This window comes from Scyliorhinus torazame, chromosome 1 (genome assembly GCF_047496885.1).
Source record: "Scyliorhinus torazame isolate Kashiwa2021f chromosome 1, sScyTor2.1, whole genome shotgun sequence".
NCBI classification, from domain to species: Eukaryota; Metazoa; Chordata; class Chondrichthyes; order Carcharhiniformes; family Scyliorhinidae; genus Scyliorhinus; species Scyliorhinus torazame.
In genome coordinates, this window is record NC_092707.1 from 55657099 (window position 1) to 55674471 (window position 17373).

General features: G+C 45.9%; 1 protein-coding gene across 1 annotated transcript in view; it reads right to left on the reverse strand.

The window, feature by feature from the left end:
- Positions 1-17373, reverse strand: part of ube2g1b (ubiquitin-conjugating enzyme E2G 1b (UBC7 homolog, yeast)) — a 75995-nt gene that overhangs the window by 46978 nt on the left and 11644 nt on the right. Inside the window, exon 2 of the mRNA XM_072495085.1 lies at positions 11773-11875. Within this exon, the coding sequence (XP_072351186.1) occupies positions 11773-11875 (103 nt within the window). The remainder of the gene's footprint in view (positions 1-11772; positions 11876-17373) is intronic.

Sequence of the window (17373 nt, forward strand, 5' to 3'; positions counted from 1 at the left end):
CAGGAATAAAAGCTGCAAGGTGACCACACATTCAAGAGGTTGACAGCCAAACATCAATCACAGGCTGATTGGGAGGTTTCTCTCAGTCACATGTGAGCCACATGTCCACGTACATCTTTGTTCTTAATTTGAACCCAAAATGACAACGAACCAGTTCATGATGGCTCCTGGAGTCTAGCATGGTCCACTTCCAAAATTACACACATACACAGGGTCGCTTTCTTTGAATGTATGAGCACCGCTGGTAGTGGATCAATTTTTGAGCGCTTTGTTCCAGTCTTATCTTGCCCTCTAAATTGAGAACACCAAATCCAGACGTTTGCGCAAGCAGCGTTTCATCAGCAGCTCTGACGGCATGAAGCCAGTGGTAGTCTGTGTTGTGCAGTAGCTCAGAAGGAATCTGGAAAAACAAGACTCCAAAGTACCTCCAGACAACTTCATACTGGTTTTTAAAGGTGTGGACAAGCCTTCGGCGAGGCCATTGAAAGAGATGCCAGGGAGTGGGTTTTATATGCTGGATGTTGCTCAGATCAGTCAATGTCTGCAATTTTGTGATGGTGAAAGCTGTTCCATTGCCAGAGACAAAAATATTTATCTATATCAATCATACATCCAGACCACTCATTTTTTTAAATCACAGCAACACATATAATAGTAAAGCAAAAACAAAGAACAACCACACCCCTGCAACTAAAACAACACCCCCTCTCCCCAACTAACAGTTAACAATGACCACATCCTCAAAGTGTAACACTAAGGCCACCATCTACGATAGAACCCATCGATCACCCCTTCACTGTGAACGTGACCATCTCAAAGTACAAGAACTCCATCAAATCACCCAGCCATGCTGCGGTACTAGGTGGTGTCGCCTGCCTCCAACTCAGCAAAATCCGCCACAGGGCCAGCAACTAGGTGAACGCCAGATCATCTACCTCCGTCCTCAGCTCCGGCAGAAATGCCCCCCAAATACAGCTACAAATGGGCATGGCTCTAGATCCACCTTCAGGATAGTCAATATGGTGCTAAAAAAGACCCACAAATACCCACCAGCTATGGGCAGGACCAGAACACACGCATTTGGTAAGCAGGCCTCTCGAGCCCCGCTCACACTTACCCTTGAGCCCTTGAAAAAAATAGACTCATCCTGGCCCTAGTGAGGTGGGCCCTAAATACCACCTTTAGCTTAATCAAACTCAACTTCGGACAGAATGCCGTCGCATTCACCCTACGAAGGGACTCCCTCCACATTACCTCCTCCAAAATGGGTCCCTGCATGACAGACAACATAGTTTTGTACGAGGGAGGTCATGTCTCACTAATTTGATTGAATTTTTTGAGGAGGTGACAAACGTGATTTACGAGGAAAGGGCTCTGAATGTTTTCTACATGGACTTTAGTAAAGCAGGCTGGTGCAAAAGATTAGATCACATGGGGTCAGGAAGTTTGCAGATACCAAGGTTGCAGGAGTTGCGAATAGTGATGAAGATTGTCAGAGAATACAATAGGATAAAGATAGGCTGCAAAATTGAGCAGAGAAATGGCAGGTGGAATTTAACCTGGACAAAAGAGGAGGTGATGCATTTTGGTTGATCCAATTCAGGTGGGAGCTATAAAATAAATGGCAGAACCATCAGGAGCATAGAGACACTGAGATCTGGGCGTGCAGGATGGCAGCACAGGTGGAAATGGTAATAAAGAAAGCATATGGCATGCTTGCCTTCATAGGACAGGGTATAGAGCATAAAAGCTCAAATTATGTTACAGTTATATAGAACGTTGGTTAGACCACATTTGGAATACTGTGTCCAATTCTGGTCACCGCACTACCAGAAGGATGTGGAGACTTTGGAGAGAGTACAGAAAAATTTGCCAGGATGCTGCCTGGTATGAGGGGTATTAGCTACGAGGAAAGATGAATAAACTGGAATTGTTCTCCCTAGAGAGACGGAGGCTGAGGGGCGACCGGATAGAAGTTTATAAAATTATTACGGGTATAGATAGGGTGAACAGTTGGAGGCCTTTTCCCAGGGCGTAAATGACAATTTCAAGGGGGCACAAGTTCAAGGTGAGGGGTGGAAAAGGTTCAATGGAGATGTGCGGCGTTTTACACAGAGGGTGGTGGTGGCCTGGAATGCACTGCCAAGTGAGGTGGTTGAGGCAGATACGTTAGCAACCTTTAAGACTTATCTGGATAGGCACATGAACAGACAGGGTATAGAAGGATACAGGCAGTTGGTATAGATCGGACACGTGATCGGCACAGGCTTGGAGGGCCGAAGGGCCTGTTCCTGTGCTGTATTGTTCTTTGTTTGTTGTTGCTCCACCTCCCACCTAGCTGTCACTTCCTCCACCGATACCTGCTCTTCCCCCATGATCTGCCCATATAGCCTGTGCTGCTCTCCTTCGACCCCACAGAAGGGAGTATCCTTTCCAGCAAGGGACACAGCGTTGCCCCCGGGAATGTCGGAAATGCCCAAACAAAATCCCGCACCTAGAATTACCTAACCCCCCCCCCCCCCCAAGCCCTGCTTTCTCCCTCAACTCTTCCCGGCTGGCAAACCTCCCCTCCAGAAACAAGTCCCTCACCCTCACCACTCCTTTGCTTTTCCACTTCCTAAATATAGCGACCAATTTTGCTGGCTCAAACAGATGGATCCTACAGATAGGGACCCACCTTGACACCACCCTCAATTGAAATGCTGACAGATTTTCAGCGATGTTTTTAACGTAGAGACTACCACTGGGTTTGAAGAGTATTTTCGCTAGATCAAACGGCAGAGACACCATCACCAGCGCCTCCAAGGACGTCCCTTTTCAGGACTCCGTCTCCATCCACACATCTGCATTGGCCGCCCAATAATAATACTTCAGATTTGGCAACACCAAACCCCCTGCCTGCCACTCCCTCTGTAGGACCCCTTGCGAATCAGAGTTCTCCCCGCCCATATGAAACCGGTTATGGGCCGCTCCAACTTCCAGAAAAATGATTTGGGTAGAAAACCGGGAGGGATGGAAACAAGAACCAGAATATTAATAGATTGAACCCGGTCCGCCAATGACAATGGGAGGTTGTCCCACCTGGCCAGATATAACTGCCTGCCAACATCTTCACCCTTAACGTCCTGGGCGTGTGCTGTGGAACTCTGCCAAGAGTACTTCTCTGCCCTGGAAAGGGAATGGACTCTGGAATCCCACAGTAAGATGCCGACCTGGCAACCCAGTTTAGCACTCCTGGAATTCAAGGGGCGCAGGTCATCAGACACAACTGCACCCAACTAGCCTTGTAAAACAAGTCTTTAACTTTTGGTACTGAGTCTCTGCTCAACCAATTCTTGATCGGTTTAGCACATGCAAGTAATTAATCCAAGAAATTTAACAACAACACTTACACTTGTGGAGCAGGAACAGGTGTGTTTGCAAACTACTCGCTAATGGAATACGGCTGAGTGCATTTGCAATGGCTTTATACAAGCCAGGGTGGTACATGAATGTGTATCATAAGCTGATAGTGTCAGGGCCCTCGCTGGATTCTCACTGAAGCTATAGGTGGAATAGTGGTGGGGACACGGCTGTAAAATGTTGCCCATGCAGGTATTGGTGAAACCTCTAATGGCTAAATGACAGCTCTTTTTTTCTCCAGCTGCAGTAGCCCATTTTAGCCTGTGAGTGCGTTCTTGAAACGTAACCCATGGGCTTTTTTGACCAGCCTCCATTCGATTTGAAAATATGGCTCCAATGCCAGAGAGAGAAGCGTCACATGTCAGCACTAGCTCTTTAGCTTTGAAGAAGGAAGAGAAGTGACTTGATACAGGTGTATAAGGTGACGAGAGGCATGGATAGACAAGAGACTTTCCCCCAGGGCGGAAATGGCTGTCACGAGGGGACATAATTTTAAGGTGATTGGAGGAAGGTTTAGGGGAGACGTCAGAGGTCGGTTCTTTATACAGAGAGTGGTGGGTGCGTGGAATGCACTGCCAGGTGAGGTGGTGGAGTCAGAGTCATTAGGGACATTTAAGCGACTCTTGGACAGGCACATGGACAGCAGTAAATTGAAGGGGTGTAGGTTAGGTTGATCTTAGATTAGGATAAATGGTCGGCACAACATCGTGGGCCGGAGGGCCTGTACTGTTCCATGTTCTATAATTACCACTAAGCACGATAACTGAAGCAATTTCTTTACTGCTACAAGGCTTTTGCTTGCAAAACCCCAAGACCAGTGGTGGTTCTTCCTCAGCAAGTTGAAGAAATGACTATAGTAATTTATCATTCCTAGAAATGACTTAAGCTCTGTCACATTACAGGGCTATGGTGCATCTTTGCTGGTCTACAACAGGATGCAACCCCATGGTGTCCACTCTTGTGGTCCAGGTAGGTAACCTCAGAAGCCTGGAATGTGTATTTTCCTTGTTTCAAACATATACCAGTTTCCTCAAGGTGGCTAAATGTTCAGCTTAAATCGGTCCTGTGACAACAATATCATCCAAGTGCACGACCACACATGGAAATAAGTCCCTGCAGGAGACGGTCCATGGTTCGCTGAAACACTGCAGATGAAACTCCAGAAGGCAATTGGGTGTACTGGTAGAGGCCTCAGTGATTATTAATTGTCACATACTCCCTTTACGTGTTGTTCAATTGCTAATAGACATGACTCCAATCTAGCTTGGTAAATGACTTGCGTCCTGCTAACTTGGCAGACAGTCACCAATTTTGAAGACGGAGTATTTATCTAACTTTGCTGTCAGTTGACTATTAGCCTGTAGTCACCGCATAGACGCATGGTCTGGTCTCGCTTGAGAACTGGGACAATATGAAACCTTGACCGGCTGAATTCTTCCCAAGTTTTCCAACCTACACAACTGTTTCCACTTTTTCCTCAGCGTACAAAGCACTGGCTTGGCTTTGAAGAAGCATGGTGTTGCCTGGGGATCGACCTGTGTTTTAGCTTGCATGCTCTTCAGCTTTCCCAAATCATCTTGGAAAACAGTGCCATATTTCTTCAAAAGCTCCCGACTTCCAAATTGAATATTTGTGACCAGTCTAGTTTTGTTCTTTGCAGCCAATCTTGACCCAAAGGTCTGGGTCCCTCTATGACCATCACAGGAAGTTGAGCAACCAGCTGTTTGTAGCAGACTAGAACAGCAGCAATGTTCTGGACATGAAGTGTAAGTTTGCAGTTGGGTGGACATGCGACCCAATGTCAACCTCTTACTCCTTCCACTGAGGTACTTAAACATGTGCTCCCAACAACAGTAGCTGAAGAACCACCTCCGTCTGGCATTCTTTCCCTTCACTGCCACTGCAATGGGCGCAGATTTAACAGCAGGTGCATAGAGCATGCAGCAGCATCAGTTTCCAGTGTCAGTTGACCCAATCATATTTGTACACTGCTCTGCAGTTAGTTTAATTTTTGTTTTGCACTGCCCAGCCAAATGTCCTCTCTTGTGGTAAAAGTAGCACTCGGTCTCTCTAAAATAAGCATGTGTCAATGCCATGATTCCCTTCACATCAATAGCAAATGCATACCTTGTCTTTTGACGTATTGCAAGTAGGCATCCTGACTTGTCATTTGGTACAGGGAATCACACCCAAGTCTGCTGTGCCACTCTGTGCTCAGTGGCAAGCTTCTGTCTAATACGGTGCAGTGCCCAATTGTTCATGTGTTGCAGATCCTGACAATCTTTTGAAGCACTCGCCATGGCAGGAGAAAGTTCCAGAGCATGTTTGAAAATAATATCTGGTTCAGCAAGCAAACGCCGCTTTAGAACATAGAACATAACAGCGCAGTACAGGCCCTTCGGCCCTCGATGTTGCGCCGACCTGTGAAACCACTCTAAAGCCCATCTACACTATTCCTTTATTGTCCATATGTCTATCCAATGACCATTTGAATGCCCTTAGTGTTGGCGAGTCCACTACTGTTGCAGGCAGGGCATTCCACGCCCTTACTACTCTCGGAGTAAAGAACCTACCTCTGACGTCTGTCTTATATCCATCTGCTCTCAATTTAAAAGTATGTGCCCTCGTGCTAGACATCACCATCCGAGGAAAAAGGCTCTCACTGTCCACCTTATCCAATCCTCTGATCATCTTGTATGCCTCAATTAAGTCACCTCTTAACCTTCTTCTCTCTAATGAAAACAGCCTCAAGTCCCTCAGCCTTTCCTCAGAAGATCTTCCCTCCATACCAGGCAACATTCTGGTAAATCTCCTCTGCACCCTTTCCAATGCTTCCACATCCTTCCTATAATGCGGTGACCAGAATTGCACACAATACTCCAAATGCAGCCGTACCAGAGTGTTGTATAGCTGCAACATGACCTCATGGCTCCTAAACTCAATCCCTCTACCAATAAAAGCTAACACATCGTACGCCTTCTTAACAACCCTCTCAACCTGGGGGGCAACTTTCAGGGATCTATGTACATGGACACCAAGATCTCTCTACTCATCCACACTGCCAAGAATCTTACCATTAGCCCAGTAATCAGTCTTCCTGTTATTCCTTCCAAAATGAATCACCTCACACTTTTCTGCATTGAACTCCATTTGCCACCTCTCAGCCCAGCGCTGCAGCTTATCTATATCCCTCTGTAACTTGTAACATCCTTCCGCACTGTCCACAACTCCACCGACTTTAGTGCCATCTGCAAATTTACTCACCCATCCTTCTACACCCTCCTCCAGGTCATTTATAAAAATGACAAACAGCAGTGGCCCCGAAACAGATCCTTGTGGTACACCACTAGTAACTGGACTCCAGTCTGAACATTTCCCATCAACCATCACCCTTTGTCTTCTTCCAGCTAGCCAATTTCTGATCCAAACTGCTAAATCACCCTGAATCCCATGCCTCCGTATTTTCTGCAGTAGCCTACCATGGGGAACCTTATCAAACGCTTTACTGAAATCCATATACACCACATCAACTGCGTCACCCTCATCCACCTGTTTGGTCACCTTCTCAAAGAACTCTTATATAAGGTTGTGAGGCACGACCTACCCTTCACAAAACCGTGTTGACTATCTCTAATCAAATTATTCCTTTCCAGATGATTATACATCCTATCTCTTATAAACCTTTCCAAGATTTTTCCCACAACAGAAGTAAGGCTCACTGGTCTATAGTTACCGGGGTTATCTCTACTCCCTTTCTTGAACAAGGGGACAACATTCGCTATCCTCCAGTCTTCTGGCACTATTCCTGTAGACAAAGATGACTTAAAGATCAAGGCCAAAGGCTCAGCAATCTCCTCCCTAGCTTCCCCGAGAATCCTAGGATAAATCCCATCCGGCCCAGGGGACTTATCTATTTTCACACTTTCCAGAATTGCTAACACCTCCTTATGAACCTCAAGCCCTTCTAGTCTCGTAGCTGGACTCTCAGTATTCTCCTCGACAACATTGTCTTTTTCCTGTGTGAATACTGACGAAAAATATTCATTTAGCACCTCTCCTGTCTCCTCGGACTCCAAGTACAACTTCCCACTACTGTCCTTGACTGGCCCTACTCTTACCCTAGTCATTCTTTTATTCCTGACATATCTATAGAACGCTTTAGGGTTATCCTTGATCCTACCTGCCAAAGACTTCTCATGTCTCCTGGCTCTTTTTAGCTCTCTCTTTAGGTCCTTCCTAGCTAACTTGTAACTCTCGAGCGCCCTAACTGAACCTTCATGTCTCATCTTTACATAAGTCTCCTTCTTCCTCTTGACAAGTGTTTCGACTGCTTTGGTAAACCACGGTTCCTTCACTCGACCACTTCCTCCCTGCCTGACAGGTACATAGTTATCAAGGACACGAAGTAGCTGTTCCTTGAACAAGCTCCACATTTCCATTGTGCCCATCCCCTGCAGTTTTCCTCTCCATCCGATGTATCCGAAGTCTTGCCTCATCGCATCATAATTGCCTTTCCCCAGATATAACTCTTGCCCTGCGGTATATACCTATCCCTTTCCATCACTAAAGTAAACGTAATCGAATTGTGGTCACTATCACCAAAGTGCTCACCTATTTCCAAATCATTGTCATTCACCCTGCATACAAGCCTGTATCACAGCACACCATTCAAGGCATCTCCAAACTCAGTACTTGGTGATCTGTTTCGGGTATGCCATAAAGGTAGCAATAGATTTCTCAAGAGCATGACCTGTCATGTTAAACTTGAAGTGCTGTGTAATTACAGACAGTTTTGGCTGCAAATGAGACTTCACAAACTCCACTAACTCACTGTATTACTTAATACTGGATGAATCCGGGGCAGTCAGGTTCATGGTAAGATTATACGTTTTACTTCCTCACACACTCAGCAGGATAGCTCTATGTTTACCTTCATCAGTAATTTAACTTGCAATGAATTAGAAACCAAGTCTCTTTACATATCAACTCCAATCCTCAGCATAATACAGATTGATCCTTTTGTTCAACAGGATGATCAGTACGTCTTATTTTTTCTATTTGCTTCTGCAGCTGCTGGCTGTCTCCTTTCCTTGTGTTTACGGCTTTATGAGCTGTCAGTGCAGTCACCGCTTTTTCATTCAGCTGTTTCTGCAACTAGTCGGCTTTTTGTTCTTTCAAGTTTCCCGTGCTTTGAGATCTTGGTCACCTTGGGTTTCTTTTGCTTCTAATTCCATTTTCCAAGCTGTTAAAACACTTTTTTTTGTTTTCAAAGAAATAGTGTAGCAATCACTGCCTTTAAATTCTGCAGGCTTTTATTTTTGTGTCAGCGTTGAGGGAACAACCCTTTGAAGTCCCGAATTGTTGGTTCTGACTCCGTGGTTTTCCGGTGCTTTTCAGGATCATGATTCTGGCCCTTTACACTGCAGGAACTCCTATCTTGGCGAATCCCAGATTTTCTTTCGTTTTCCAACTCTGTGGGACCTCACCATCTCCAAACTCCGTGGTACTCATCACAACCATGGTGAAGTATTAAGTCAGATTTATCTTCATCACCAGTGTGATAACTTGAGGCAGGAGCAGGTTTGGTCCAAACAAAACAATCGGGAACACAAAAATTGAGATGCTTGCAAGCTTGTCGCCATCTTACTACCTAGAGATACAGCACTGGTGCCACCCCCCTGGTTGATTGGCAGGAATAAGGACTACAAATTCCATTACTACCGGGTATGCACTATTAATGTAACCTCAAAAATACTTTGAACACTTCCCTGGTTTGTTTGTAGGTTTAGCCATTTGCAGTTCACTATGATCACTTTATTTCTTATCCCTTTGAACTTTGACTTGCTTCAGATTGAAACCTTGGTTTATGATTCTCCACCTCAAAACTAATAACAACCATATTATGGTCACTATTCACAAGACATTCCCTTGCCATCAAATTGCCAATTAATCTTGGTTTGTTACTGATCATAGTGTCTGAAAGACATTGTTGCTGAAAACTGTCCTGAATACATTCTAGAAATGCATTTACTTCTCCACAAAATTGAAAAATTAAAACCTCCATGTTGTTCTTCTACATGCTTATCCGATTTCCATATTTATACATCCTCTCTTTCTCACTACTGTCAGGAGGTTTGTGGACAATTCCCGCCAAAGTCTTACATCCTTTGCTGTTCCATCATTCTGCCCATAATGTTTCCACTGCACGAATACCCTTTCTGAATCCTTTACTTTGGCTGTTCTAAATTGTGTCTTTGGCTACTGTTCTTTCTTTCTCAAATTCCTTGTCCCATCTAAAAATTCTGGAGCCTGGAATATTTAGCCCCCAGTCATGCACAACTATGGCCAGATCTCTATAACAGGAACTACTTGACACTAACTTTTCCTTGGATTGCCACCTTGCCGTGGTGGAGATGCTTGAATGTCCAGTTGATCCCGAGAGCAATTCCATCGGGAGTCTTACTGGCAGAGTCACTCATAATTATAAGATCAGAGAGGAGGAACTAGACAAAGCACAATCTAAAAAAAAAAAAAGGCCTCAATGGCAGATCAGGCGGAAGATACTTTCAAGGTATCAATGGCTGTGGTGACGGGTAAAGGCACTAGGGAACTCCCCAGTCATAGAGGTTCCCTTGACACTGGAACTGGAACTTCCCTCTGTCAAGGGCAATGTGTCTGATGATGTGCAATGGCATACCCAAGTTAAGATGTTCCGCACCAGGCATCTACCTAGAGGAATCACACACAGACCAGCCTTGCGGGGATCGGCGAGAGGTGACGGGGACAAGACTGATTGATCTAGAGGTCCCTAGCTTCAAACCGGTACATAGGCAGTGGAGTTTGATTCAGTTGTCTTGTTCTTGGAATAGGAACAGGAGAGTGCTTTGGCAGCTGTCTTCATGACTGAGCAGCCCTCTTTCAGGATCCACTCTGCTCACCCCACATGGGGAAAGGGCTAGAAAAGGTGCCCTAAAAATAGTCTGTTCCGTCCCCAACCTGGATGGAAAACCGCAGCCAGCAGGCTCATCTACCTGTGGTCAGAAAATCAAAGTTAAACTCAGAAGACTCCTATTCTACCCTGGACACCACACTCTCCAACATTCCCAAGGAAGAGAAGATCATCCACCTTGGGGGCTTTAGCGCCAGGGCTGGAAAGGACTCCCAACTTTGGAAAGGAACCATCGTATAAAGGAAGAAGCTGTGAATTGCAACTCCAATGGGGCTCTCCAGCTCACCAAATGCACAGAACACCACCTTGTCATCACTAACACACTGTTCCATCAAAAAAAGCAAATTCAAGACTTCTTGGTGACATCCACGATCAAAGAACTGCCACATGATCGGCTTAGTCATCGTCCGATCCCGAGACCGAAAGGATGTCCTCATCACTAAACCGATGACCAGAGCATATGACTGCTGGACAGGCCACCGGCTCATCCGCTTTATGTCCATCAAACTCCACCAGAAGCAACAGAAGATGAAAAAATGCTCAGAAAAAAGATCAAAATTGGGCAGCTTCAAGATTCAAGCATGCTAGTGAACCTCTTAACATCTCCAAAGTGTTCATTCTAACAGAATGGAGGAAAACTGGAAAGATTGGAAGGCAGCCACCATCTTAAGCAGAGAAGAAATCATCGGGTATGCGACCAGAAAATACCAAGACTGGTTCGCGATAACAACCAACCATCCAAGACTTCATTGACAAGAGGAGGAAAGCTCTCCGTGTCTGGCAAAATAAAATAACCAGCAAGGCAAAGAGGAGAGCTCATCAATTAGCCACGGTGGTGGTACAAAGAAAACTAGAGAAATCAGGAACCAATGATGGACTGAGATAGCCACATGAAATGTTGGGTTACTATTATTTAAAATGGGACCCCCTGATTCTTTACCTTCCATTTATTGGTCCTATTTATCCTTTCTGCCACATCTTCGTTATAGTACATTTCAGGTGCAACTTATCGCACTCATACAGCTCCTTTGCGACCCAGTATTGATGTCAATATCCCATGAAATGGAACTCTTCCTTCTCGTAATGTTTTTCTAGCTATACATTTACTTTCTGGATCTGATTATCCCAAGACCAATTAGTCATTTGGTTAGTTATTCATGGATTAGCACCCTCAACATTGTACATTTTAATTTACCATCAAGCTCCTAATACTACCAACCAGAGCAATGTTTGTAGTTATATTGACCTTCAGTAGGTGTTACTTCCCAAATTCTAGCAAGATGTTAATGTTATATCCAAAATGCAACTTTTGCATTTCACACAATCATCAGCTATTCTCTTGTCTTTGTTCTGAAAGTAGAACATAGGTGGTTAACAGCAGTTTCCATTAGCACCGATAATTGTTAGCTTTAAGTACTTACAAAAGAGTATCTGGCGGGCCAATGATGACAACCTCCCATCTGTATATGTCATCATCATCTATGAGTCCAGCAGAAAATCCATCCACTGGATTCTTATTTAGTTCTTGAGGGGAAAAAGCACAAACATGAAATAGTGTAACAGACAGTTACACATTAGTGCAAAAACCATGTTCCTATATAACAACACAGGAGTTTCTACAATAATAGTGAAGTTAAATTGGGTCATTGGACCCGAGGGGGAAAAAGCATGGATAATTTCTCATCTCTACGTTGAAAATCAAGCTTGTTTCTATTTCTGCATAATTTTTTGGAAAATATTTTAATTCTCCATTTTCACATTTTCTTCAGAATTTACACCCCACCAACAAGCAGTAAACGGTGACAAAATGAAAGTCAATCCCCTTATCAACAACCACGATCCCATCCTCCCACCACCCCAAACAACGCCCCACCTGACAATATAAGCATCAAATAAAACAAATCCTCCCACGGTGGGAAAAACAAAGGGAAAAAAAAGAAAAAGGAATCAGGAATCGTCTATGGTCACCATTGATCTATAGAGTCCACCCCCCCCCCCCCCCCCCCACACCTAACATTCAATGCCATCCAATCCCTGAAAGAGTACCGCAAATGATACCCATGAATTGTAAACCACCCAACTCCTCCCCTCCACTTCCTCTTATAAAACTCCCCCCCCCCAACCTCTGTTCCTTCCCCCCAACTTTCCACCCCGGCTAGACTCATCAGAACCTGTTCTGCCAGGTTCCGATGACCGCAGCCCCTCCCCCCACCTCACCCCCGTTCACTGGCCGGCTTAAACCGGCCAGCGTGGAGGCCCCCGCCCGGGTCTCTTTCCCCCTTGTCCAGTCCCAGGAAAACCAAGAAATCCCCTTTAGCACACAAACCCCACATACACACCCAAGCCCCAAAGAACCATCATTGCAAGTGAAAGTCCCATCTCTTCCCTTGTCCAAATATATACAACGTTGGCCCATTTAGCACTTACACCAGTACGCAGTGAAAAAATACAGTTACATGAGGCTACATCGGTACATGACCATTTCCCAATTCAGCCACAGTCCTTCGGCCTTCGCAAACTCCTCCGCTGCTTCCGCCGTCCCAAAATAAAAGTCCTTGGATTTGTAGGTCACCCTCAACTTAGCTGGGTATACTATGCCACACTGCACCTTACTGATGTACAGTGCGTGCCTTCTTCTATTTCTGGATTCTGATCTTGGGTGTTCCTATCCAATTTTTAGAAGTTTATTATTGGATAGTATAAAACTTCTTATTGGGTTAGAATGGGAAGGACACCGATCTTCATCTGACATAATGAGATCTGGATAAAGATAGATGGTTTGCAAGTTTTTGGTTAGGAAGCACACATTGCAAGTCTCCGACAGAAATTGTTCATTTTTTAAAAACGTCGGCTCTAAGTTTGAGCAGTTGTTAAAAAAAAAATAATCACAATTTTGAGGCAGGGAATACTTTAAATTAAAATTACTCGCCTTCAAAAATAGTCTCCTCTCCAAACGGAAAACAAAAATGATGAATCACAGAATATTTTTTACAAATTCATACCTGGCACTATTATTATTTATACACCGAGGCCAGTTTATCACTGCTTTAACAATATGTGCTATTTTACACCCATTAAACCTATTTGACTACTTGTAGCATTTGTTTTACCATAACATTTTCACTTTGTCAGAGATGGAAAGAAAATCATTTCTATACTGCTCTTCCTCACATTTGACTGAGGACAGACTAAACACATTCCACACACTGCAGAGTTCTCAAAGTAACAAAGAGTCCTGGCACTCAACTCTTAAACAAAGTTTGGATAATCAGTGGAGGACAAAGCATAGAGGTAATGCTACTGGATTAATGAGCCAGATGCTGGACTAATGCTCAGGGGACACGAGTTCAATTCCCAACGTGACAGTTAAAGTTTAAATTCAATTAATTAACAATTCTAGAGATCAGATTAACAAGGTCTTTAAGGAATTCTATGAGAGATTGTACAGATCAGAGCCACTGGGGGAGGCCGGGAGATGCAGGAATTTCTAGATGGGCTGGAGTACCCGAGGTTAGGGGAGGGGGACAGGGCTACATTAGAGGGGGCGATAATGGAGCAGGAGATAAAAGGTGTGATTGGGAGGATGCAGTCGGGGGAAGGTGTTTCCAGTGAAATATTATTAAAAATTCAAAAATAAGCTGGTACCGCTGATGGTGGGGATGTTTGAGGCGGCGATGGGGAAGGGGGTGTTACCACAAACTTTGGGGCAGGCATCGATTTCCTTGTTACTTAAGATAGATAAGGATCCGAAGGAGTGTGGGTCGTATAGGTCCATATCACTTTTAAAATGTGAACGCAAAGATATTGGCGAAGGTACTGGCAGGTAGGCTAGAGGAGTGCCTCTCGAAGGTGATAGGTGAAGATCAGACGGGGTTTGTAAAACGGAGGCAGCTCTTTTCGAACATTAGGAGGGTATTGAAAGTGGTTGTGGCAGTTGGGAATTAGGAAGGTGGGAGATTTATTCATAGATGGGACTTTTGCGAGCTTGGGAGCATTGGAGGAAAAGTATAAGTTACCCCGGGGAAATTTCTTGAGATATATGCAGGTGAGGGCGTTTACTAGACAACAGGTGAGGGAATTTCCGTTGCTCCCGACACAGGGGATACAGGACAGGGTGCTTTCAGGGGTGTGGGTCGGAGAGGGCAAGATGTCAGAGATTTACAGAGAGATGAGGGAAGAGGGGGAGGAGTCGGTGGGAGAACTAAAGGGAAAGTGGGAAGAAGAATTAGGGGAGGAGATAGAAGAGGGTATGTGGGCTGATGCCCTAAGCAGGGTAAACTCCTCTTCCTCATGCGCCAGGCTTAGCCTGATTCAATTTAAGGTGCTACATAGAGCACACATAACAGGGGCAAGATTGAGCAGGTTCTTTGGAGTGACAGAGGGGGACCACGCACATATGTTTTGGGCGTGCCCGGCACTGGAAGGATATTGGAAGGGAGTGACGGGAGTGATCTCGCAGGTGGTGAATGCCCGGGTCAAACCAAGCTGGGGGTTAGCTCTATTTGGAGTTGCGGAAGAGCCGGGAGTGCAGGAGGCGAAAGAGGCCGATGTCGCGGCCTTTGCGTCCCTAGTAGCCCGGCGCAGGATCCTACTTATGTGGAAGGAGGCGAAACCCCCCGGACTGGAGGCCTGGGTAAACGATATGGCGGGGTTTATTAAACTGGAGCAGATAAAGTTTGCCCTGAGAGGATCGGCTCAAGGGTTCACCAGGCGGTGGCAGCCATTTCTCGACTACCTAAGGGAACGTTAAGAGGGAAGACAGATCACCAGCAGCAGCAACCCAGGGGGAAAGGGGGGGGGGGGGGGGGGAGGGGGTTTAGTTTAGTATAGGTCAATAGATAATGGAGTTTTGTTACTTGTGTACTGTTAAAAATTTCTATTTTGTTACTGTTCCGTTTGTTTTGTAAGGAGGGAAAAATGTTGTTTAGAAAAAATCTTCAATAAAATATATTTTTTTTAAAAAAAGAAAGTGGTTGTGGTACCGGCAGAGGGGAAGGAAACAGAGGTGGCTATGGCATTGGACGCCGAGAAAGCGTTTGACTGGGTAGAATGGGGGTACTTGATGGCAGTGCTAGAGCGGTTTGGAATTGGACCCAGATTTGTGGACTGGATAAAGCTACTATATAAGGAGCCGAGGGCCAGCGTCCGCACAAATAACATCAGCTCAGAATACTTTCATCTCCACCGTGGGACTAGGCAGGAATGTCCGATGTCCCCCTGCTGTTTGCAATCACAATTGAGCCATTGGCCATCGCATTAAGAAGTTCAGGGATATAGAAAGGGATAGTGCGGGGCGGAGATAGAGCTTATCCTTATATGCCGATGACTTGTTATTATGTGTGTCGGAACCAAGTATGTCAATAGGGGGAATACTGGAGCTGCTTCGGGTGTTTGGGTCTTTCTCAGGGTACAAATTAAATCTAGACAAGAGTGAATATTTTGTGGTGTCTCGGCCAGGGGTGAGGGCAGGGGTGGGGGGGGGGGGGGGGGGGGGCAGCCATTCCGTAAGTCAGGGACTCACTTTAGATACCTGGGGGTGCAGGTTGCCCGTGATTGGGGTGGGGGCTCCGTAGGTACAAAATTTCTAGTTTGATGGGGAAGGTGAAAGCTGATCTGGCAAGGTGGGATGGTCCCCCTCTGTCATTGGCGGGTCGGGTACAGGCGGTTAAAATGAATGTGCTGCCGCGATTGCGGTTTGTTTTTCAATGCCTGCCGATTTTCCTGCCAAAGGCATTTTTTAGAGAGATTGAAGGGATGATTACCTCGTTCATATGGGATGGGAAGGTGGCCAGAATTAAAAAGGTGCTACTACAGAGAGGAAGGCAGGCAGGGGGTTTGGGTCTTTCGAACCTGATGTATTAATACTGGGCGGCAAATGTGGAGAAGGTACAGAGCTGGGTCAGAGGGGTTGACTCTCAATGGGTCAGATGGAGGAGAGTTTGGGTAGGGGGTCACGATTGAAGGCGCTAGCGACAGCGCCGCTCCCGACGGCCCCGTGGAGATACTCAGGGAGTCCGGTAGTAATAGCTTTGTTGAGAATTTGGAGGCAGTTTCAACAGCACTTCGGGTTGGGGGCAGGGTCAAGGGAAATGCCGATTCAGGGGAACCATAGATTTGAGCCAGGGAAGTGGGATGGAAGTTTTCAGAGATGGAAGGAGAAAGGAATTAGGACGCTAAAAGATTTATTTCTTGGGGGTCATTTTGCGGGATTGAAGGAGCTGGGAACGAAGTATGGGCTGGAGCACGGGGAAATATTTAGATATATGCAGATCCGAGCCAGAAAGCCAAAAAGCCTACAGTGCTTCCCAGTAGAGCCGGCTTACACATTGCTGGAGGAGGTGCGGACGACAGGGGGACTGGAGAAGGGGGTAGTATCGGCGATTTATGGGGTTATTTTGGAGGAGGAGGCGCTGCTAGAAGGGATCAAGGCAAATTGGGAGGAAGAGTTGGGAGAGGGTATGGAGGAGTGGTTCTGGTGTGAGGTGCTCCAGAGGGTGAATGCCTCCACCTGGTGTGCGAGGTTGGGGCTGATACAGCTGAAGGTGGTGTATAGAGTGCACCTTACAAGGGCGAGGATGAGCCGGCTCTTTGAGGGGGTAGAAGATGTGTCTGAACGTTGTGGAGGAGGCCCCGCAAACCACATTCATATGTTTTGGGCCTGTCCAAAGCTGGAGGATTACTGGAAGGTGGTGTTTCGGGTAATCTCTAAAGTGGTGCACGTGAAACTGGACCCGGGCCCTTGGGAGGCCACATTCGGGGGGGTCTGAGCAGTCGGGGTGTCGGACCAGCAGGGCTGGAAACGGGCGCGGAGGCAAGTGTTGTAGCCTTCGCCTCGTTGATCGCCCAAAGGCGGACCCTGTTAGGGTGGAGATCAACCTCTCCACTCTGTGCCCTGACATGGTGGGGGGGACCTGCTGGAATTCTGAACGCTTGAAAAGGTCAAATTTGAACTGAGGGGAAGGATGGAGGGGTTCTACAATTCATGGGCGTTATTAATTATGCACTTTCGAGAATTGGATCAC